Source organism: Colius striatus, chromosome W, assembly GCF_028858725.1.
Source record: "Colius striatus isolate bColStr4 chromosome W, bColStr4.1.hap1, whole genome shotgun sequence".
NCBI lineage: Eukaryota > Metazoa > Chordata > Aves > Coliiformes > Coliidae > Colius > Colius striatus.
Window position 1 is genome coordinate 22,080,033 of NC_084789.1, and position 23,101 is coordinate 22,103,133.

Consider the following 23,101-nt stretch of genomic DNA (forward strand, 5'->3'; position numbering starts at 1 on the left):
GAGATGGACCCTGTATCTACAGAAACTGCAACCGTGGCAAAGAATCCATGCCAGAGGTGTTCACCAAGGACTATGTCCCATGTGAGGCACCCTGTATGGGCAGAAGCTGCAGCTGCTGGGAAGAACCCACACCAGAGAAGTTCATTAAGGACTGTGTCCCAGGGGAGGGAACCCCGTGTTGGAGCAGGGGAAGAATGCCAGGTGTTATCCTCATCTGAGAAGAGAGAAGCAGCAGAGTCCATCTGTGAGAGACTGAGCATATCCCCCATTCCCTGCCCCCCCCCAAACCATTGATTGGGGAGGAGGTAGAGATATGGGGAGCAGTGAACTGAGCCCAGGAAGAAAGGAGGGATGGGGGAGGGAGATCTTAAAGTGCCGGTTGTCATTTTCTCATCATCCTGCTCTCTCTTTGCATTTTGTTCTGTTCTGTTTCTTGTAGGCAGTAGAATAAACTTTCCTGTCTCAGTTGAGTACTGGAGTGTTTTGCCCAGAACCATAATTGGCAGCCCAGAAGAGGCCACGTCCCGGGAGAGGGACCCCCTCTAACTGCAGAAACTGCAACCATGGCAAAGAATCCATGTCAGAGATGTTCACCAAGGGCTGTGTCCCATGTGAGGGACCCTGTATGGGCAGAAGCTGCAGCTGCTGGGAAGAACCCACACCAGAGAAGTTCATTAAGGACTGTGTCCCGGGGAAGGGACCCCATATCAGAGCAGGGGAAGAATGCCAGGAGTCATCCTCATCTGAGAAGAGAGAAGCAGCAGAGCCCATCTGTGAGAGACTGACCACATTCCCTGCCCCCTCAAGCCATTGATTGTGGAGGAGGTAGAGATATGGGGAGCAGTGAGCTGGGCCCAGGAAGAAAGGAGGGATGGGGGAGGGAGATCTTAAAGTGCTAGTTGTCATTTTCTCATAATCCTGCTCTCTTTTTGCTTCCATTCTGTTTCTTGTAGAATAAACTTTCCTACTTTCCTCTCTCAGTCGAGTACTGGAGTCTGTTTTGCCCAGAACTGTAATTGGCAGCGAGCCCTCCCTGCCCTTGTCTCAATCCACAACAACCTTGCTTATCTTTTTCCTCTCATTTTGCTGGGGCCTCTGCCATCCTAACGAGGGTGGGGGTGAATGGGGGCACAGAGTGAGAGACTGTTGTGGTGCTGCTGTGCTAGCTGGGCCAAAAGACAACAACCTCTCAACTGCATTTAAATCACAGAAGAGTGGAGGCTGGAGCCTCAGCAGGGCACCTGGCTCAAGAAGGGACACCAACAGGTTTTCTGGGTTGCTTTTGTACCTCTCCAAAGAAGGAAACTCCACCGCTGCCCTAGGCATTGTATCAGTGCTGGGACACCCTCAGAACCAAAGTATTTCCTGATGCTCCTGAGGAGCCTCCTGATGCGCAGGAGCTTCTGGAGTCAAAGACGTATCCTCATTGAGGTAGAGTCAATTTTCATTTATTAGTAATACACACTGATATTTATACATTAGTACAGAATGCAGGTGATAGTAACATAACATTAATTGGTTGCATCTGCAAAGCAATATGCTACTTGGCACAAGCTAATTGCTTAATTGCTAAAGCTCACACTCTTAAGTTTAAGCAAAATCTCAGTACAGCTGTGGTTAAAAATATCCTGCTTTTACTTCTTCTCAACTGCTCACTGTTTTCAGGCAGTCTCCTCCTGGCATGCACCCAAGGTCAAGCTGACCTAGCTGTGTGAAAGCTTGGATTGTGCAAACATGCTTCTAACAAAACTCTTATGTCCTTTTTCAGCAAGAAACTTCTCCACAGCCTCTGTGCCCATGGCCTCTGGGTCACACCTGAAACGAGGCAGCTCCCCTTGCTTTACATCCTCCCTCCAGATATTTACATACATCGATAAGGTCCCGTTAAGACCAGGGACAGTTCTTCCAACTCTCAGCAAAGTTGGAGCCTCTAAGAAATATTTGCTTTTATTTCCCTCAAAAAAATGCAACCACCCCACAGACAGCATGAAGACTCCAAGGCCCGGCCGGGTAAGCAAGTCACAGTCTCAGAAAAAGCCCAGCATGGCCCCACCGGCCACGGGAACCTCTCCCTCCAGCCAAGCCACAGCCCTACTATCACTTTTCGGGATATCACCTCAGCCCTGGCCCGACACCAAGCCCGCATCTCCTCATGGGGCCTGCGGGAAGCCCGAGCGCCAGCTGCACTCCTCCGGCAGCACTCACCCTCAGTACCACCCGGTGCCGCCTTCATACCGCTGGCGAGGACGGGCGGCCCGCAGTACCGGCGTCGGGTCCAGTTGGTGGTCTGAGCAGCAGACCGGTGGTCTGGGGCGTGGCCTCATACAACAGTGGCAACACCAACAGCCGCCATCCCAACTATCGCCATCTCTCCAGTCATGGCTGCACTGCCGGCAGAATCCACTTCCCCCCCCCCCCCCCTTCCTTCAAGGACCCTGTACCGGCCGCTTCGGTGAACGTGTTCCACTTGGGTGAGGGCAAATAGCGACTCCGCGAACAGCTTTAAAACTCATCCCAGAGGAAGAACAGGGGGGAGTCGGAGTTGGTGTGCTGTGAGAAGCTTTGCGGCGCTGAAGAACGGGCAGGCTGACGCACACCCGCTTCCCCCGCCCCCAAAAAATCTTACTCGAAGCTGTCGGTGAGAGCAGCATCCAGCGGTGTGCACAAAAGTGGCCCAGCTCTCGCGAGAGGGCGTACACGCGCCACTTTCTCCTCCCCGCTTCCCCTCGCATCCACTGTCGAAGTCTCGCGGGATTGACGGACAGCCAGTGGGGCGGCAGTAGCGGTCTCGCGAGAGTTGGCGAGTGACTCTCCCTCCCCCCTTGGACGCGAAGCCGTTTCGCTTTGGGAAGTGAGCGGAAGGTTGCGACGGGCTGGTCAGGGGGGTGCGGGTGGCGGCGGTGCCCTGGGGGCCTTCTGGCTGAGGGATCCCAAGTGGCGGGACCCAGGCGCCCGGTGCTGAAGGGGTGGGGAGGGATCGTGGGCACAGGCCCCGCCTTCCCGGGGCACCCCCACGGTGGCGCTACCCTCTGGTCCTGGGCCCCTCGGATGAGGTGGTGAGGCCGGTGCCCTTTCCCCTCCTGGTTCTTGTCCCCGGCCCCTCTTTCACCTCTTCTGGGGCCGTGCTCCCTGTCCCGCTCCCCATGTAGGAGGGGTTGTTGGCAGCAGGGAGGGCTGAGGCTGGCGTGAATGGTGCGAGGAGCGGGTGCTGAGGAAGTTTGAGAATTTTGGAGGATTTCCCCCCTCCTCCCCCGAGTACAGTGGAGAAGGAATGCCAAATCCAGAGAGACATGGGGGCAAGAAGGATGGGGGTGGTGGTGGGTCCTCGCAGCACGCACCTGGCAGCAGGAGTTCAAATAGCAAGGAGAGGCACCGGCTGGCCTCCAGGCACAAGAGGCATAAGTCTAGGCACTCCAAGGAGTCACCGATGGCAGCCCAGGAGACAATGGCACCCTTGGGTGCAATGATCAAGCCGCTGGTGGAGTATGATGATATCAGTTCAGATTCAGATACCTTCTCGGATGATGTGGCCCTCAAGCTGGACAGGAGGGAGAATGAGGAAAGGAAAGTGGACAGGAGTGAGAGGATACAGAAGCACCGGCACCACCAGCACAAGCGCATTCGTGAGCTGATGAAAAACAAGCAGGCAGAAAAAGAGAGGAAGTTGGAAAAGAGCCTGGAGGCATCCAGCAGGTCCGGGTCCACCAAGGAGAGGATATCGGGATCCTCCAAGAGACTTCTGGAGAGTGAGGAGCACCTCAAGTCACTGTCCTCAAAGAGTAGCAACAAGGAGTCCCGCTCAGCCAAAGCGCACAAGGAGAAATCCAGGAAGGACCGGGAGCTCAAGTCCAGCCACAAAGAGCGCAGTAAAAGCCATCGGAAAAGGGATGCTCCAAAAAGTTACAAAGCAATTGACAGCCTGAAGCGGAAATCCAGAAGCCCTCACAGAAAATGGTCTGATAGCCCGAAATTGGACGACAGCCCTTCAGGAGCTTCCTACATCCAGGAATACGACCTCAGCCCTCCCCGCTCTCACACATCCAGTAACTACGATCCCTACAGGAAGAGTCCTGGTGGCTCCTCGCACCGGCCGTCCATCAGCCCACCCTACAAGGAGCCCGTGGCCTACCAGTCAAACACGCGCTCCCCTAGCCCGTACAGCCGGCGCCAGAGGTCCATAAGCCCCTACAACCGGCGGCGCTCCTCGAGCTATGAGAGAGGCAGCGGCTCGTACAGTGGGAGGTCACCCAGCCCTTACACCCGACGACGCTCAAGCAGCCCTTTCACCACAAAACGATCTGTGAGCCGAAGCCCTGTTTCCAGGTGAGTGCTCCCTGCATTACCCTGGGGGATGGGGGACTGGCTGGGGCTGACTCTGGGCATGGGAGGGTTTAACCCCCTCCTTTGTCTCAGTGAGACTCAGGTCATCAGCTGCCTAATTTGGCCACAGAGTGATCTGTGTGGAATTGCTTTGGTCAGGTTTGTGGCAATTCCCTTTTGAAATGGTGTTCACACTTTGGAAAATACCTCCCTGAGGGGTGGCAGGCAGCATCCATGTTGGCTCTCAGCAGAAAGGCCCAGGGCTGAATGAGCTCCTGGGATTAAATTACACCCACTCTGGAGGTAGCCCCTGCAGAAGGGCTTCACCTATTTCTAGAAGCCTTTATCTGTTTATTATGTGTGGAAACTTGACCACCTTTTCTGGAGGGTGGCTTGTTTTGAAGGTATTTTGCTCTTTCTGAACTGACTCGTCTTTTCTTTTTCTTTGAACTAAAGATGACCACACATAAACTCCCTCTTTCTAGCCTTAACTTTCTTTTCTTGTTACTAGAGTTTCTTGCTTCTGAAATCAGGGCATTCTGGAAGAGTAAGTAGGAACCAGCTGGATTCTAGCTTAACTACAATTTTCTGGGGTTTTTTGTTGTTTAGTCAATAACCTTTGCTACAGAAGGAAACTATTATTTGAAGGTAGTTCTGTGTGTTTTATTTCAAATGTTTGTTAATTGCCCTGTTATGTGCACAAATACATAATCTAATGTTGATTCTTGTTTTTTCTAGCTTCAGCTTATGTTAAGTGAATTTCCACTTGTCACCATGGGTGCTGCAGAGCTTTGGTTGTGGCTCCATGGCAATTAAGATGTGACCTGGAATGTAATGGCTATAGAAGTGTTCTGTGCTGTTAGCTGTACTGCATCCTCTGGTCCAAACAAGCTTTGAGTGAAGAGGCTGCCTCCAGAGCACATTTATGTGATCAGCAGTTTCCAAAAAAACTGGGTTTTTTGGAATTTGCCCTTTGTGCTTGGAGATCTTCTCTTAACTTCAGAAATACTGTCTTCCATCTTCGGCTTGAAATGGTGCCTTTGTCCTTGCTTTGAGAGAGGTGAATTGGTTTTAGCACCATGGAAGCTGTGAGATAAAATCTACTCTGTTGTGATTTTACATAGTGAAAATTGTTTATCCTTTGTTCTGTTTTCTCTGTGTACACCTGAGAGGTTCTGAGGGACAGTCCTTGATGTTTTTTCTCCTTCCCCTCAATCCTTTTTTGCCCTGATGTCACTGCTCTTACATGTTTGCTAATGCTTTTGGAATAATATGAATACAGCAGTAGCAGATGTATGTATACTTCATGATATAATCATGTGTTATGGCACCTGTTCAATGTCCTTGTTTGGCCCTAACCAAGGAGGAACCATCTGGAAGCTGGAGTGGTATACGAAGAGGTAATTTTCCCCCTCAGGTTACTCCAATTCTCAGGAGAACCTGAAACTTACTCTTTCTTTAAATGGCTAGTTGCTTTTGAATTGAGAAATCAAGTGGTTATCTTTTCCTGATCTTAATTATGGGAGCAACTCTGAAGCACTTTGTGCTGCTTCCCTGAACTTACATATTCACCTAAGAAACTTGTTAAGGGCATCTTTGTCTCGCTGACAAAATGCTAGACCCCCAAATCAAAATAGATTCCAAAGGTTACTTACTGTTTGCACTCAGCTTGTACTGAATTCTTTGAATCTCTGACTTTAGTTGATAACCTGCTACTCTCCTCTCTTTTCTGGGCAGATAACATACTGTATGTACTTTTAAAGCAAAACAAAAAAAATATGGATTATACCTCCAGAAAACACCCACTTGAAGGGATTCTGGTAGAGACAGAGGGCACTAACGTGTTTCCCATATGTTAGGCAAATTGTAAGTTGTAATTTGTTGTTGGTTTTGCTTCACTGAGCTTGCAGCCTGTACAGGGAGGCAATCAGTGTGGGTTTATAGTCAAGTGTCTGCTCCAGAAGCCAAAGATGGGGCTTGCCCCTCTGCTGGCAGCTCTTCAGGAGCTCACCTGAAGGAGAGGGGATGAGCCAAGCCTTCCTTGCCAGCTCCACTAAAGCCAGCTTGGGTTGATCTGCTGCAGATGAGTGTGTAAATGGAGGCAGGTGACTTTGCACCAGAGTAGCCAGGGAGTGACTATGTGATCACTTCTGTTGTTCCCTGTGAGGGGCAGGAACGGTTTGGGAGAGAAAATGTCTTTAATTTGCTCACTCACCTATGCAGGGAACATCTGACTTAAATTCTTCAGAGGAAGTAATTCAGGCTTTTCTGGGACACTGAATTATTTCCAGTGACTGATGATACATGGGTGAGTTTTTTAGTGTGCTCTGTTTTCTTTAGTCTCCCCTTCCAAAATAAAGTGTTAGGAAACTGAATCAATGTGCAGTTCCTTGTAGCAACAACTGTTGTCATTGCAGCTAAAACTAGAAGAAGAAATTCCAGAGTCCTTCAGCTTGCTGAAGGTGGGTTGTGCTCCCTATTAAGTATAGCAGCAAAGTCATGAGTGTGTGCATGGGCTGTAGTAGTGGCCACTGTTGGGCAAATCCTTGCCATGGCAAAAGGTCATCCAGCATTCATAAATAAGAAATGCTGCCCTTCTGTTTGAGCTTGTTTCCTGAGCAGTGACAGCATGGGGCATGTGGTCAGGCTTTCCAGATACTAGTTTTCACTTTACTCTTAACTTCTGTTGTGGCTTGGAGGAAGTGAAATATTTTAATGTGTGTCAATGTTCCTCAGAGTTTGTGAGGTGAGTAATGTGGAAATATGTAGATGTGGGGCTTTGGTCTACCAGCTGGTGCAGGGTCACCTCTACTAATGGCTATTAGCTATGGTTGTTTTCAGCACAAGGAGGTCTGGGGCGTTCTAGTTCTCCTTCTTCTAAAGACCATTCTCATATTCTTATTGAGGAGTGAGATTAAATTAATCTCATTATGCTTTTTTATTTGGATTTTTTTAGGTGAGCCATCATCTCTGATTTTTTTTAATATTAATTTACAGTTGTCATAGTTAGTATCTTGTATTTCTAGTTTCCAGTGCTAGGGAGACCATAAGGTGGGGGTTTTTTTTAACCCCAGAGCACTTTTATCCAGAATAAAGAACAAAGTGTGAGACTGGATCACCCCCTACCTGTTCTTGATAATCTGAGCAAAGCAAGTAAGCTGTAGAGCATTGCCTTAACATGTGTTAAGGGTGAAGGGGGTAAAAGTGCTAACTAACTGGCTGCAGCAAAGCCTTAAAAAGATTGTTCCAGAGGATGGAAAGGATGTTTTCAAAAACCAAAGTCTATCTGTGCATCTTTTGCCTTACATCTCTTTTGAGATACCCAGCAGCGATAAAAGCAAGTGTTGCTGTAGAGAACTGCCCCATGGCAAGCACTGTGCTGGGGCTGTTGGTCTGGTGATATGAGGTAAGGTTTACTGTAGAGTGATCTATTACCGGTTGTGTTGGTATCGCTGGGGAAGTGGACAAGGTTCTGGCTGCAGTGCCTTTTTCAGGTCTTACAAAGAAGCCACATACACCAAGCTGGAAAATGGGCTTAGGAACCACAGCTCTTTGATAATTACCTATAGCTATTTATACGTTAGATAGCTGAAGAGAAGTGCAAGTGGTGTCTGTAGAGCAGGGAAGACTATTGGGAGGGAATAAGTGGGTTTAGTCCTGGTGGAACAGAGGAGCACATATGTTTTCTGGTGGAAGGTCAGGGAGTCATTCTCAGCTCTTGGATGTGCCGGGTCTGCAGCACAACTCCTCTCGCAGCAGCCTGTGGTAAGGGGATCCTGTCTGAACACCCCACTGCTGCCTCCAGCCTCCCTGTTCCCTTGTGTCTGTGCAGGTGTCTTTGGCTGCATTTCTAGTGTCATGCTGTGAAAAATAAGGGCAAGTGAGACTTTCAGAAATGTTTACTTTGCATCAGACCTACTGAGTGATCTTACTGAGACTGTTGCTCTGCAACCAGTTAAATTGGAGTAACTGTTGCAGGGTAATCATGGGGGAGGATGGAAGACAAGGAGCAGAAAACTAAGTATTGCAGCATCTTCATCTATCCTGAAAGAATCATCCTAGGGAATGCTAACCCCAAAACTGTTTATGGTTGCAGTAAACTACATCCTTCAGGATTCATTAGGAGTGTTTTCCATAGCCTGAGAATGTCTTGGAGCATAAAGAAAGTGTAATGACTTTTTCAGCTCTGGGCAGCTTTGCCCTGGGATGTGGCAGGTGAGCTGCTGTCCAAAGGGTAAGTTGAATCCAAGATGGTTATTTCATTAGGGACCAGAAATTTTGAAAAAAGAGATGATCCTGCAGCAGCAGTCCTGTTCCAGAGCAATGTGTTAAAGAGGAAAATAGTTGAGTGACTTTAGATTACACCTTTTTTTTTCTCTTTCTGATTGTATTTTTATTTTGTAAGTCTAAAGGTAAAGACTACCTACACTCAGTGTTATTTGACTGCTGTTAGCACAAGGTTTGGGAGAGGGCAGAATACTTATGCTTGGACTATCCAGGGAAGAGGAGTCTGTTAAACTCCACACCACTGTGCAGTGACACCCTTTGTTGTCTCAGAATAATATTAATTTGTGTAACATTGTTAATAGTTGTGATCAAGAGTTTAGACCTTGTTGTTAATTACATTCTGTCAGCGATTATAAGCAAGATAGCAGGTTTAAAGGCAGTAAACACTATCTGTTTTTTATAATTAGTGTGGAATGATGTTTTGAGAGAGATCTGTTTTTTCAAAATTAGATATGTTCTGAGTAATAAATCACAAAATAAAAGTAAACTTGGAGCATAGTTTCTATTACAGGATCTGATCAGAATTTCTCGCTTCCCTGGTGGCTCACACAGAGCCTACCACCCATGCAGCTCAAGTATGCTGTCTCATAAGCTGCAAAATCCTAATTCTTCCTTGAGTGGAGGAAACAGTTATGTCTTTTGACATGGACACTGGAAGTACCAGGTTTTTTTTTTTTATCTTCATTTCCCCATCACTCTCCAGTGAGCTTGTGGTTACTGCTGGCTACTGACCAGTTCACTTCATCCTCACAGTACATCCCCTGATAGTGTGAGGTGTTTCCTTCCTCACTTGTTGCTTTTATCACATCACATCACATCACATCACATCACATCACATCACATCACAGTCTTTCTGTGTTTGGGGTTTTTTTTAATATATTTTTTTCTTCAATTTCTGTATATATACCTTAGAGTCCTCTTACTATAGAGGAAGACTGAGACCCTCTGGAAATACCTTAAACAGAACTAAAATTCCTGGCTTATTTTTCCCCCTTCTGAATCGCAGTATGCAAACTTGAGTAAAAGAAGCAGGGGGAAAAATTAGCTTGAAGTGAGATGTTTCCTGAGGCAGTTTTCCTGTGAGGACAGCTGTATTTTATCCATTGTTTCCTTTAAAGTAGTACATAATTACTGTGAAAGGTTTGTAAACTGCCAGCTTGTCCTCTCAACTGAAGTCTGCTGTTCTGAAGTCTTCTGTTTATCGTGGCCATCCGTGATCTTGCCTTACCTTGACACTTGTCTGGTCTTGATCCTTCATTTCTGTCTTGACAGTATGATTGGGAAGGTAGTCCTGATATTGGAAGGCCGGATGATGACCTGAAACTTTTACTGCTTTAGTCAAGAAACTGGTTTCAGTAGCTTTAGTCTCTCCTAACAGGTGTTACAGTCTTAGTTGACAAGTAATGGATTTGAATCATTCTCTAAGAGAGCTATTGATGCTGTTGAAGAGCTCTGAGGTCGAGAGATGCTTCATTTCATTTCTCTTCTTGTTCTCTCCACAGGAAGTCTGTGAAGTCCCGTAGCCGAAGCCCTGGGTATCCAAGACACTCATCATCTCACAGTAAGAAGCAGAGGTCTGGGTCACGCAGTCGCCATTCCAGTATATCACCCACAAGGCTCCCGCTGAACTCCAGCCTGGGGGCAGAACTCAGCCGGAAGAAGAAAGAACGAGCAGCAGCGGCAGCAGCTGCAGCCAAGGTGGATGGGAAGGAGGCAAAGGGCTCGCCTGTTTTCCTGTCTAGAAAGGAGAACAGCTTAGCTGAACTTAAGGAGCCTGGAACAGAATCTAAAAAGGTCATCAAAACTGTTAAATCTGAAAAATTATCTTCAGATACAGAGTTAGTTAATTTACTGTATACAAATGCAGAGACTAAAGCCCCTGCAGAGACGACAAAAATCAAGGCAGAGGAGAACTCTGAGAGGAAACATCCTGTTCCAGTTAGAGATTTGAAACAGATAGGAACAAAAGACTTGAAGCCTGTAGCAGTGATAGAGGACCTCCTATCTCCAAAAGAGACAGACACAGTAGAGAAGGAGATCCCACCCCCACTACCCTCCATAAAATCACCTCTTCCACCACTGCCGACAACCACACCACCACCTCCAACTCCACCGTTGCCACCTTTGCCTCCATCACCTGTTGTTCCACCTTTGCCACCATCCCACCCGACTCCCATTCAGGTCCCTACTTCAGCCCCAACGTCTTCGCCATCTTCTTCCCACCCAAGGACATCTACTTTATCCTCTCAGGTGAACTCTCAGTCCTCTGTCCAAGTTGCTACAAAAACACAAGTGTCTGTGATGGCTCCTATCCCACACCTGAAAACTTCAACGTTGCCTCCGCTTCCACTCCCCCCTGTTTTAGTTGGGGAAGATGACTTGGATAGGTAAGGTCACGTGAGCCTCCCATTAGCATTTAAAAACAAACCATTGAAATAAGCAGGTTCTTTGGATTGGTTTGACAGTTGATGGCTTATCCCGTAGAGCATGCTGAGGACTATGCTACTGGTGTAAATCTATTATTGCACATCCATTCCTGGGTTTGACCTCATCAGGTTTATGTGGAGAGTTTTATAGCCCTGTGCAGGTAGTTAGGTCTTATCTCAGCGAGAAAGAGAGGTTTGATTGCTGCTTTAACGCTGACTAGTAAAGGTTTCACACAGCTCTTTGTTCATATTTATTACAGTAATAGATGGAGAACTGCATATCCCTTTGCCTTGCAGCCATTTGCACAGGCTTAATTTGAAACTGTTTTTTTTAATCCCTCTAAAGCCTGTGCTTAAGTAACAGGAAAAAGCTTAACAATTCCAGGACAAGAACACAAACCAGGGCCATTTCTGTTCCAAATTCATTGAACGTGTAGGCTGTGCACACGTGTAAAAAATGGCATCGATTTAGTTGACTTAGTCTTAATTATTGAATAATTAATACAATCCTTATTGCTTAAGAAGTAGGTATTGTTTGAAAAGAAAAGAGCAAAATGACACCTACTTGACACCATATAGTGAGGTTTCTTTTGGTGGGGGAAGAGAGGAACCTAACAGAATATCCAAAGTGAAGGTGGAGAAGAAGAAAAAACAACTTTTTTTTTTTTTCCTTTTGGTAGTTGTTAGTATGTTGTAGTGCTCTTAACATCAGGTCATCACTGATATGGTTTTTTTTCCTACTTGATCTGCTAAGCCTGTAGTTCCTGAGCAACTTCTGTGTCTTTCCAGCCATTGTTTAAGATGTACTAAGTATCTCATTGGTTAGTAAAGCGAGATTTTTAATCGTGTGTTACACAAGGGTTATGACCTGATACAATTACCCTGTGGTTGAAGTAAACACAGTACATTACATATTCGGATTCATTGATTTTCATGGTTTGTCCTGGTATTGATATATATCACAAGTGTATCTGTGATGAACTTTTAACAGACTTAATTCTGAACACAAAACTTGTGATGCAAATACTGCAAATGGTGATGCAAATATTTTTTTAGCCACTTGTACCTAGAGCTGTTTTTTAATCACTCAGGTGGGGCTCAGTTTTCTAAAAGTGGAGTTTATCTCTGCCATCACTAGGAACTTAGGAGTGCTGGTGATAATGCAGCTGGTTGCTAAGCTCAGTAAATAGATTTATAGTGACTTTTTCCCCAATAAAAGGGTGAGAAATCCCTCTTCATTTTGCTGAGTCTGGTGGCAGTTGCATATGGCACTGAGTGCAGAAGTGTACTCTTGATCAACTGCCTTTGTACCAATGAACAAAACTTTTTTTAGAGAGACTTTTGTGTTCATGTGCTGAAACTGGAAGAATGCTTCAGTTCTGAGACCATGGCAAGCATAGGATTTGGAAATGTGCTTTGAAATGTCCAAGTACAAAACACACCTCATTCAATTAGAAACTCTTTATCTCAATGATGCTCATTGAGCTCTCAAGACTCTCTATAACATTATTAGACTTTATAGCAGTTGAGGTTGGCCATGGATCGCTTCACCTAGCAGGAGGAGAGGAAAAGCTGTTTAGAAACAAGTGGTGCAAACTTTGTACGTGCTTGATGCTGCACCTAGAAATTGCATAGGTGTCTGGGAACATCTGGCTGACTGTTTACAGAACTTATGCAGACCTGACTGATTGCATTTCTGATATTTTAGGGGAGGGGAAGAAGGGAGGTAGCTTCTAGGAGCCTTTGTTAGGCAGTTGGCCTTTGAACTTGATCATTTTTCTGCTTGGGCAACTTTGAAGGATCTGTTTGACTTTCTTGCATTGAAAGTAATGCCTGGTGAAATGCCCCAGTGTTCTGAGGAAGTGGGTGGGTAATTGAAGAGAGAAGGGACCTCCTGGGAGGCTGGGCACCTGCAGGTTCAACCTACAACTCCTCCTTCACCCTTCTGGAGATGTGCAAAGAGATTGACTTTTGGTGTGTGTCTGGAAAAAGGCTGAATCTGACAGGATATTGGATATTTAAATGCTGTCAGGGACAAAGGAATTGCCAATTAGAAGTGGATTAAACACAAAGTGAAACAACTACATTTTTGTTCCTGTGTGCATTCAGTCTGTAAGAACTGGACGTTAGGTCAGTGATTCAAATACACACATGTAAGCTGTAAAGAAAGCAAAACCTTGTTGATCTACTCTGTTGATACAAAGCTTCTTGCCTCCTACCCATGGTGGCAGGCCCTGGATGTCCAGATCCTCCTTTAAGAACCTCTTCTGAGGTGTAACATGGATTCTGCTTTGGTGCAGTGACCCAGATGGGTGTCATTTTGCATGTTAGGGATTTGCAGCTCTCCCATTTCTAGGCTGTACCACTGGTGACGGTGCCCGTCAGTGAGTGCTTTCCTCTGGAGGTCTAGGCTAACGTGACACTGCAGCTGCCTGGTGACTTCATAGCAATGGGATAAGATTGTTCCCCTATCTTTTGCAAATGTCAGAGCTCAGTGCCAGAATAGAATCCTCCTTTGTCTTGTTTGTTTCTTAACTTTATTTCACAAGAGATTGTCATGCAGATTAGGCAGTGTCTAATTAAAAAATCAGAAGAATGACCTCAACTCATTTACACAGAGTACTCTGTGCTAAAGCATTAGACCTGGTGATGCTGACAAACAGCAGACCTCCTGCTGGCTCCCCTAAAAGCAAACCAGAGAAGGTTGTTCATGTCTCTTAATCTCTTCCTGGTGAAGCAGAGATCTGTTTGAAGGACTCCTGACTATTCAGACCTAGGAATTCTTGCTGCATACATGAGAGAGAAATTAGATTCTGCTTATGGGACTCTAGCCAGTCTAAAGCAAACTTCTGATGCCATTGATAATTTGATTTTTAAAAAAAAAGTCATCTTTTGTTTTCTCAGTAATTTTCCCAAGTTAGAGCCACATGTCAACCCTTGCTTAGAAGTTACTTATGTAGAGAGATTTAATTCTGGGTTTGTATTTATAGTGGTCTTTAGCAAGCCATGCATTGAATTTCATAAATGGACTAAATAGAGGAAGTTTGGGTCAGAAAGTGAGTGTTGGCTGAAAACCTGAACTGTCACAGGAAACTCAGAATAACTCCTTATTTGTAGAAATTGAGCTATTTGGAGAGCTGTGTGTTTATTTGAAGACAGTGGTTCAAACCTAACCCTTTCCTGATGTATTATCACTGTGAAATTGAAGGCTGTTTTGGTTTATACTTGGCTATGCTAACTTTGGCACTTAAACTTGGGCTTCTAACTGTATGTTCTCAAATAGAGACCTATCGTCCTACAGTAGGGGGTTTTTTTGTTTGTTAATTGGCTTTTAAGTCTGATATTTGTATTGTATTAACTTTTTGGAGTTTAGTCCAAAAGAGATTCTTCCTCCAAAACCTATGAAGAAAGATAGAGAGCAGAGACCACGACACTTACTCACGGACCTCCCGCTCCCTCCAGAGCTCCCAGGAGGGGACCCATCTCTTCCTGACTCCCCGGAACCAAAGGCAACCACACCACCTCAGCAACCGTTCAAAAAGAGACCAAAGTAAGGCTGGCTTTCTTTTTCTTTTTTTTTTTTTCAACTTTTTTGAGTTGTTCGTTTTTCTGTTTCTTCACACAGATGTCAGTTTAGGTTTCCAAAGCTTTAAGTCTTGACGTATACCCCAGCGCTCCTGGAAGAGCTAACTGCATGCCCTGTGCTCTATGTGGAGACAGCATTGTGGGAAGTGCAGTCACTTTGGAAATGACACCTGGCAGCTACTTTTCCAGCTCTCAGCAGCCTCCTCACCCATTATTGGACAGGGAGAACACTTAATGTGCCCTTGTTTATAAAACTTTAGGCAGTTTTAGTTCAATTGGATTGCAATTCTTTTGTCCCCAAACTCACTGGAATGCTGTCTTCATCAAGGGAAGTGTAATATGGATAAAAACAAGTTCATGTTTCTGTGTGGTTTTTGAGAATTAACAGTACAACAGTTTGGGAGGAAGGTAGTGTAATTGTTGCACCAAATGGAGACTACGGTTCAGACCTTGTCCTGGAGATGTGATGGATTCTGTTGTCTTCTCCTTTGACCCTTTCAATGGCCACATCTACACTGAAAGGTGTCTCTCATTTTCTGCTTTAGCCTATAGCCTGCAGGCCAAAGAAACTTCCTGATGAGTCTCTCTCTAGAAAGCTCATGTTGCTTCTAGGAATTCGTTATTCCAAATAGGAGACAAACAACTTTTCATGCACAATTGAAATATTGATCGTGTTGCATGGTGTATACAACTTCCCCTGATAATTAAATTTATGCAATATGTGTTTTGTACACAGAGCACCAGCTACACTTTGTTTTAAATAAAAATCAAATGTCGTCTTTCTGCAAAAGAATCCAAACACTGATTCATATTCTCCTGCAGCATAATTATTTGGTATTATTTAAAGATACTAGTTGGCTTCTCCTTCAGGCTACTCTCAATTAAAAGTATATAATGAGATCTTTGTAGAAATCCATGTAGCTCACTGCATACCCCAGGCAGACTATAGCAGAATGGTTCTGCTCCCTCAAAGTCTGTAGAATTGAAGTGCCATGATACCCATTTTCTTCTTCCCCACTCTTTGCACTCCATATTTCCATAGGAGGAGCAATGTGTTGCTTGTTAGCTGTATGTAGCTGATAAATGCATAACTGAAGTGAAAAGTGTTAGTGGCAGTGTCCTGACTGGGGTATATTAGTACCTGAATGAAACAGAAGGGTGATGTTCCTCTACAGCAGGGCCTGTACCTGCAGTAGCTGAGATTATATGACATAATTCATTAAATTCTACTGAACGCTTAGTTGCTGGGAATGTAAGGACAGGGTGCCTGAGCTTTGTGGGATGGGGTTTGGTTTGATTTGGTTGTTTGATTTCGTGGTTGGTTTGTTTTTTTTTTTACGATACAGTGTAAAACAGTCTAAGGGGCATTTGTTTGTGGGGTGCTGGGTGAGATGGAGCACGTGGGGGTCTTGACAGTCCTCCTCCCTCTTTCAGAATCTGTTGTCCTCGGTATGGGGAAAGGAGACAGACGGAAAGTGACTGGGGGAAGCGGTGCGTGGACAAGTTTGATATCATTGGGATTATTGGAGAAGGGACGTACGGGCAGGTGTACAAAGCCAAGGATAAGGATACAGGTAAGGCTATCAAGTGCCTTCAGACTCACATTACTTTAAGGCCTTGTTACTGTGGATGTGCTTAAAACCCATTCCAGCATTATCCATGTTACTGGTTAATGATGAGTACCTGTAGAACTAGAAATGGCTCCAACCCTGGAATAACCATTTACATCAGGTATTTTCAAAAGGGGCAAAAGAACAGAAGGGCTGAAATCCTGGTAACTGAGTGCTAGTGCCCAGCTGCCCCCTCTGCTTCTGAAATGCTGTGCATGTGTGGTCAGGTGGTGGGAGGTAGAGCTACGGTGGCCACAGATGCCAACTGAAGCCCTGCTTTTTAAATGTGCCTTTGCCTGACTTGATTGTAGCAGAGCTTGTGAAAGTGACTGGAGTGGTGTCCAGGATAAATTTATGTTCCTATGTGTGACCTGTTGAAGCACATTAGGAGGAGCACTGTAGTCTGTCTTGATTTGTTGATGTGGTAACTTCTGACAGAACAACTTAACAAACATTAGGGTGGTAACTAAAGCCGCCTCTGCTGTTTCTTGGTGGATATTGACTGTGCTCATGACTACTTTCAGCTTTCCCCTGGAAACCCACAGAGCTATTGAAAATGATGTGTGCAGATGCTTTGACACTGGCTTGTTTTGACAGGTGAACTGGTGGCTCTCAAGAAGGTGCGACTGGACAATGAGAAGGAAGGTTTCCCCATCACGGCCATCCGCGAGATCAAAATCCTTCGGCAGTTGATCCACCGCAGCGTTGTTAACATGAAGGAAATTGTCACGGACAAACAAGATGCAGTGGATTTTAAGAAGGACAAAGGTAGTATTTACTGTAGTGTGTGGTTTTGATTAGCCAAAGAGGTGATGCAGCTCCAGTTGTTTATTTGTAGTGTAAAACTAAAAATCTGGTGTAGATTTGTCTTTTTTTATGTGTTTCTCCTTGATACATTGTTCCAGCAAATTTGGCACCCGTGTTTGGCCATACATCAAAGGATAGATTCCAGTTAAGATGAGTTGTTGCACTGCAGAGCAGAAGTAGTTGCAGACTTAAAAGGATACATTGCATTCCTGTAGAGTCACAAAAGAGCAGTCTTTAAAAAAATAATTAAAAGCCTTTACAGGGTCACTTTTAACACTTTAGTGGCAACAAACTTGCTGATAGTGTGAAAAGCCTTCTGAACTCTGTGCAAGAATGATGTTCTAGCATCCCACTAGTTTTTGTTTGGGACCTTCTCTTGCATGAGAATGAAGGGAACACCACAAGCATCAGTTCAAGGCTTGTATAACAGTAGTCTCTTCAACAAACTAGCTTGAAATGAGAAACAAAACAGATAGGTACACATGACCAGGATTTAAAAGGAATTTATTTCTGGGGCGAATTTTGATTTCAGATATCAGATTGATGCATTAGAGGGGCTACTTAGTTGTTTTGGGTTTTATCTCCACTTGAGGGGAAAAAATCTTCAAGGATGTCCCTAAATATCCCAAGAGTACATTAAAGAAAGCACCAACTGAATACACTCAACAGTGCACAAATAGGAATATTTCAACACTGAATCTGCTCTTGTTCCTGCTTTTTCTTTGTCTCTTCTCCCTTGTCTTAATCATTTCTCTATTATACCAGGTGCCTTTTACCTTGTGTTTGAGTACATGGACCATGACTTAATGGGGCTGCTAGAATCTGGCTTGGTACATTTCTCAGAGGACCATATCAAGTCTTTCATGAAACAGTTAATGGAGGGTCTGGATTATTGTCACAAAAAGAACTTCCTTCATCGAGATATTAAGTGCTCTAACATCTTACTGAACAACAGGTAACCTGGGAGTAGATATGCTACTCTCCAAGCTCTTCCCTGCTCTCTCCCTAGCTGAGAGCACACAGTTGTCTTCACCTTGAGCGTGCTTAGGAACAGGAGATATCGATACACCCTGGGAATACAGCTCTGCAGGTTTCCACCTGTAGTGTGACAAGGGGTTAGAGGGAAGCTGTGGCTTTCCTGGGTGCTGCTGCTGGCTGAGAGCACAACTCCTGCTGTGAGGATGAGCAGCCCTAACAAACCTGCTTCACTGGCAGTTGGGTAGCTGCCTCTCTATGTGAGGCCCTCAGCTCACTGCTTTGCAGCTTCTCACAGTTGACTTCCTTACATGTTGACTTGAAGTAAATGGGTCTCAGTTTACACCTGGGTCTCCATGGTATTTTGGCAAAAATACTGTTTATTAGAAGTACTTGTATGCAGAGAAACCACTGAGGGTTAATGTAGGAAGCAGCATTCTCCATGGATGCTCTCTCTTCTCTAGATAGCAGTGTTTGGCACTAAGGTAAATCGTCACAAAGTACATAACAATTATTCATCTGCTGTTAATTCTCAAGTCTTTATCTGGATACCCATAAGAAAACTTAAAGCCTATGAGGGTAATACTGTGCATAATTGCATCCACATGTCTGGATATACATCTAAAAATTTGTCTGGGACAGTTGGCCCATTGGAAAGGATTTGTGATTGGATAAGACTGAATTATTGTGGGGTGGTTGGTTTTTTTTTTTAATTTCTTGGAAGTGTTAAATAGGATCTGGAAAAGTAAAACTGGTATATCCAAAAATAATTACTGAAAACATTGCTTTGTTAGGCCTTGCTACCGTGTGGGGGGATTTTCTTTTCCTGTTTGCAGCCTGTGAGCACAGCTGTGATTCAAACCAGTGACTGTTTTTTGTCTTTCAGTGGGCAAATCAAACTTGCAGATTTTGGACTTGCCCGACTCTACAGCTCAGAGGAGAGGTGAGGCATAGTAGGATGGAAGAAGGGGGAGATGGCTTGCATAGGTGGGATGAGCTCCTTTATATCCACATTGTCCCTTTGCTTGGAAGTCTTGGCATTGCCTGAGAAATGTTTTCAAGTGTTAAGATCCAACTGTTGGAAAATTGTACTCCTGGCTGGTATTAATAACTTTTAATTAGATAAACCAACTGAGAAGGAACCAAAATATCTCTGTTTGCCATGGACCTGCCATGGGGCATGTTTTGCTCTGAGATCTGTCATTTTTTGGTCATGACAGCCTGCTGCTGCCTATTTGTCGCATTAAAAGGGAACAGAGTGGTTTGGCAGAAAATAATCCCCCTTGTGTTCTACCTCTCCTCACCAAGGTGGGAGGTTAGGTGCAACTAGGTTTAAATTCTGAGTGATGCCCAATTTACCTCAATCAGTCCAGGCACTTTCACCTCCTGTGAACTATCACCATTCTGGATTCACTGATAGTGGACTGCACCTTCAGTCCATTTGTGCTCATGAACTATCAGAGCCACACTCCAGGGTTTGGTCGCATTCAGTGAGAACCTGTGATGACTGAAACAGTGCAGTTTTATTCATGCAACTGATATACAGGTTCTTATGGATTGTCGGTGATAGAGACTGTCTGCAAAAGAAAGCACGGGCAAAAATAGCTCTATAAGTAATACAGCATGCAAAGTTATGAAATACAGTCTGGCTATAAAAAGTTAAAGAGTAACTCTCTATAGAGATTTCTAAGTTTCCTGCAGAAGTGCTTGGTTTGTCTCACCCAAGGCATCCTAAGGAGGGGAAGAGAGGCTCAGCCCATTGACTGATCCCAGGAGTCAGAGATAGTCTGTGATAGAGCTTCCCTGACTTGTTCACGATGGTGTCCTCCTCAACATCCCCCTTTTCTTTAACCCTTTTATACCTTTTTTTTACCTTCAAGGTGGCGTTTGAGTGGCTTTAGTCATAAATACCTTTATTACGATTGGTGTAAAATTATCTTGCCTCACATTTAAAGGTACAGCTTACAAACAATTCAGGGCGCAGACTCAAGGAGTGGTCACACCTTGGAGGCCTTTGGGTAGCCTTTGGGATGGAGGTGTGTTTTGGTATTATAATGACATTAAAATGAGCAAAGTTCACACAAAGGGTAGAATTTTGTCAAGATTTAGTAGACCATTGGCTTAGGGTACCAAAAGTGCTGCTGATCAGTTCTAGAGGACCATCTCGTTCCCTCGTATCATCACAGAGTCTGACCACAGAACCTCCACTCTGCTCCATGGTATTTTCAGGGAATTGCTGTGTTGTGGATTCCTCACATAGCAGCAGCAGCTGTATCCACCTTGTAAGCTTTCTTGATTTTATACCTTTCCTTAAATGGCAAACAGTGCTGATTTCTAATATAAGTTTTAATGTAAGCTTTAATTTCCAGGCCACTTAAGTAATTATGTGTGGTAGTTTGAGCCTGGCTGGATGCCAGGTGCCCACCACACTGCTTTATCCCCCACCTCCTCAGCAAGCCAGGGAAGGGGAGAAAATAAGATGGGAGTCTCGTGGGTTGAGATAAAAGCAGTTTAATAAAGAAGCAGCAAAGCCGCGCGCGCGGGAAGCAAAGCAAAAGCAGATAAAACTGTTACTCTCTACTTCCCATCAGCAGCGATGTCCAGCCACCTCCCGAGAAGCAGGGCTTCAGTACACGTAGCGGTTGCTTTGGGAAGGCCAGAAATGAATCTCACCTCCCCTTCCTGCTCCTCTCCCCCAGTTTATATTACTGAGCTGAGGTCATATGGTATGGAATATCTCCTTGGTCAGCCTAGGTCAGCTGTCCTGGCCATAGTCCCTCCCAAGATCATGCCCACCCACAGCTATTGGTGAAGGTGGGGGAAGGAATGCTGGAGGGACAGCCCTGATGCTGTGTGAGCGGTAGTCATAATATTGATATCAACAGTAAGCACAGCACTGCAGGAGCTGCTGTGGAAAATCACTACCATCCCAGACCCACTACATTATGCCACACTGTTGCAAGTCAGGATTTTTCAGTCTTGGGTACCTACAACTTGCTATCTTGTGCACACAGACAAACCAGTAAAATCTGTGATACCAGCTTTCTTTAACTTGGGCAGGTGCTATGGAAGTCTAGGCACTTGAAAGCTCACTCCTATTTACATTTCTGACATTGGGAAGTGAAAATTACAGTTTGTAAGGGTTTTGTGGCCCTTGGCATCAGTTTATATTTGTGTCTTGTATTCCAGCCGTCCGTACACCAATAAAGTCATTACATTATGGTATCGACCACCAGAATTGCTGCTAGGTGAGGAGCGTTACACGCCAGCCATAGATGTGTGGAGCTGTGGGTAAGTGCCTGGCTTGGATCTCTTGTCCTGTTTGGGCTGTGACCAACAGCAGGTGAACAGAGAAGTTCTAATGGAAAATTGTCTCTGATTTGTGCTACTTTCTGAAGCTGTATCTGTTCCAGCTAGGCAGAGTGTTAGGAAAACTTTCAGAATTCTGTGATTTGAGGAAATTGATGTGTGTCTGTTGTGGTTTGGCCCAGCTAGCAAAGAAGCACCACGAAAGTCTCTTCCTCACTGCCCCCACTTATCCACCTCCACCCTCATTAGGATGGCAGAGGCCCCAACAAAATGGGAGGAAAAAGATAAGCAAGGTTGTTGTGGATTGAGACAAGGGCAGGGAGGGCTCGCTGTCAATTACGGTTCTGGGCAAAACAGACTCCAGTACTCAACTGAGAGAGGAAAGTAGGAAGGTTTATTCTACTACCTACAAGAAACAGAACAAAACAAAAACAGGGCAGGATGATGAGAAAATGACAACCAGCACTTTAAGATCTCCCTCCCCTATCCCTCCTTTCTTCCCGGGCCCAGGAAGAAGCCTCCTCTTTCAGTTGCTGCTGCTTCTTAAAAAGTGATCGTGGAGGCATCTAATTGGCTCAGCCCCAGAAGTGGGTCTGGCTCAGAGCTGGTGGGAGGTGTGAGCAACTTCTTACAGGAGCCATCTTTACAGCCCCTTCTCCCTTACCAGAAATGGCTGTCATGTCAAATTATGACAATGTCACCTCACTAAAACTATACCATTTAGTAAAAACTCCTAGAATGAGGCTTTTCTTGGTATAAACATGTGAAAACATTGAAAGTATTCTTTGTAACCAACCTTTGCTAACCATGTACTAAGATCAGAAGTGACAAGCTTAGTCTGTGCTGGTCATGACTTCAGTGTACAGTTTTAACAACCTAATACAGTTTTTCTGTAAGCTTTTCAGATTGATCTGTTTGTCACCTGATTTTTTTTTTTTCAGCTTAACCTGGGAAACATTTTAAAGTAGGGAGTTCAAGTTTCCGATAGTGGAAGGAGCCTTATGATTGGGAGGAGTCTAGGCAGTTTAGCCACAAAGATTGTACACAAGTGGTTGTTTAGAACCAGAGACTTGAGGGTTCAGTGTTCAGAAGTGGGAATCTCCCAAAGTATGTAGTTCCCATTGTGATATTCCCAGGTAAACTTTCAGCACAGCTTAGTACACAAACAACAAAAGTTTGTAGAAGTTGAGCACTGTTGTGGTTTAGCACAGCAGCACCACGACAGTCTCTCGCTCAGTGTCCCCATTCACCCCCACCCTCGTTAGGATGGCAGAGGCCCCAGCAAAATGGGAGGAAAAAGATAAGCAAGGTTGTTGTGGATTGAGACAAGGGCAGGGAGGGCTCGCTGCCAATTATGGTTATGGACAAAACAGACTCCAGTACTCGACTTAGAGAAGAAAGTAGGAAAGTTTATTCTACAAGAAACAGAACGGAATAAAAGCAAATAGGGAGTAGGACGATGAGACAATTGCAACCAGCACTTTAAGATCTCCCTCCCCCATCCCTCCTTTCTTCCTGGGCCCAGCTCACTGCTCCCGATATCTCTACCTCCTCCCCCCTCAGCTGCTCAGGGGGGCAGGGAATGGGGAATGTGGTCAGTCTCTCACAGATGGGCTCTGCCGCTTCTGCCTTCTCAGATGAGGATGACTCCTGGCATTCTTCCCCTGCTCCAACACGGTGTTCCTCCCCCGGGACACAGTCCTTAACGAACTTCTCTGGCATGGGTTGTTCCCAACAGCTGCGGCTTCTGCCAATACAGGTTCCCTCATACGGGACGCAGTC

General features: G+C 45.2%; 1 protein-coding gene across 3 annotated transcripts in view; it reads left to right on the top strand.

Annotated features, from left to right (window-relative positions):
* The first annotated feature begins 2,814 nt into the window (after positions 1–2,814).
* LOC133628654 (cyclin-dependent kinase 12-like) overlaps positions 2,815–23,101 on the top strand; it is a 32,496-nt gene continuing 12,209 nt past the window's right edge. For all 3 annotated transcript variants that reach the window (XM_062017065.1, XM_062017066.1, XM_062017068.1), the window contains exons 1-8: positions 2,815–4,323; positions 10,110–10,994; positions 14,407–14,583; positions 16,053–16,192; positions 16,826–16,996; positions 17,801–17,990; positions 18,897–18,953; positions 21,200–21,301. In XM_062017065.1, coding sequence (XP_061873049.1) covers positions 3,272–4,323; positions 10,110–10,994; positions 14,407–14,583; positions 16,053–16,192; positions 16,826–16,996; positions 17,801–17,990; positions 18,897–18,953; positions 21,200–21,301 — 2,774 coding nt within the window. In that variant the 5' untranslated portion in view covers positions 2,815–3,271. The remainder of the gene's footprint in view (positions 4,324–10,109; positions 10,995–14,406; positions 14,584–16,052; positions 16,193–16,825; positions 16,997–17,800; positions 17,991–18,896; positions 18,954–21,199; positions 21,302–23,101) is intronic.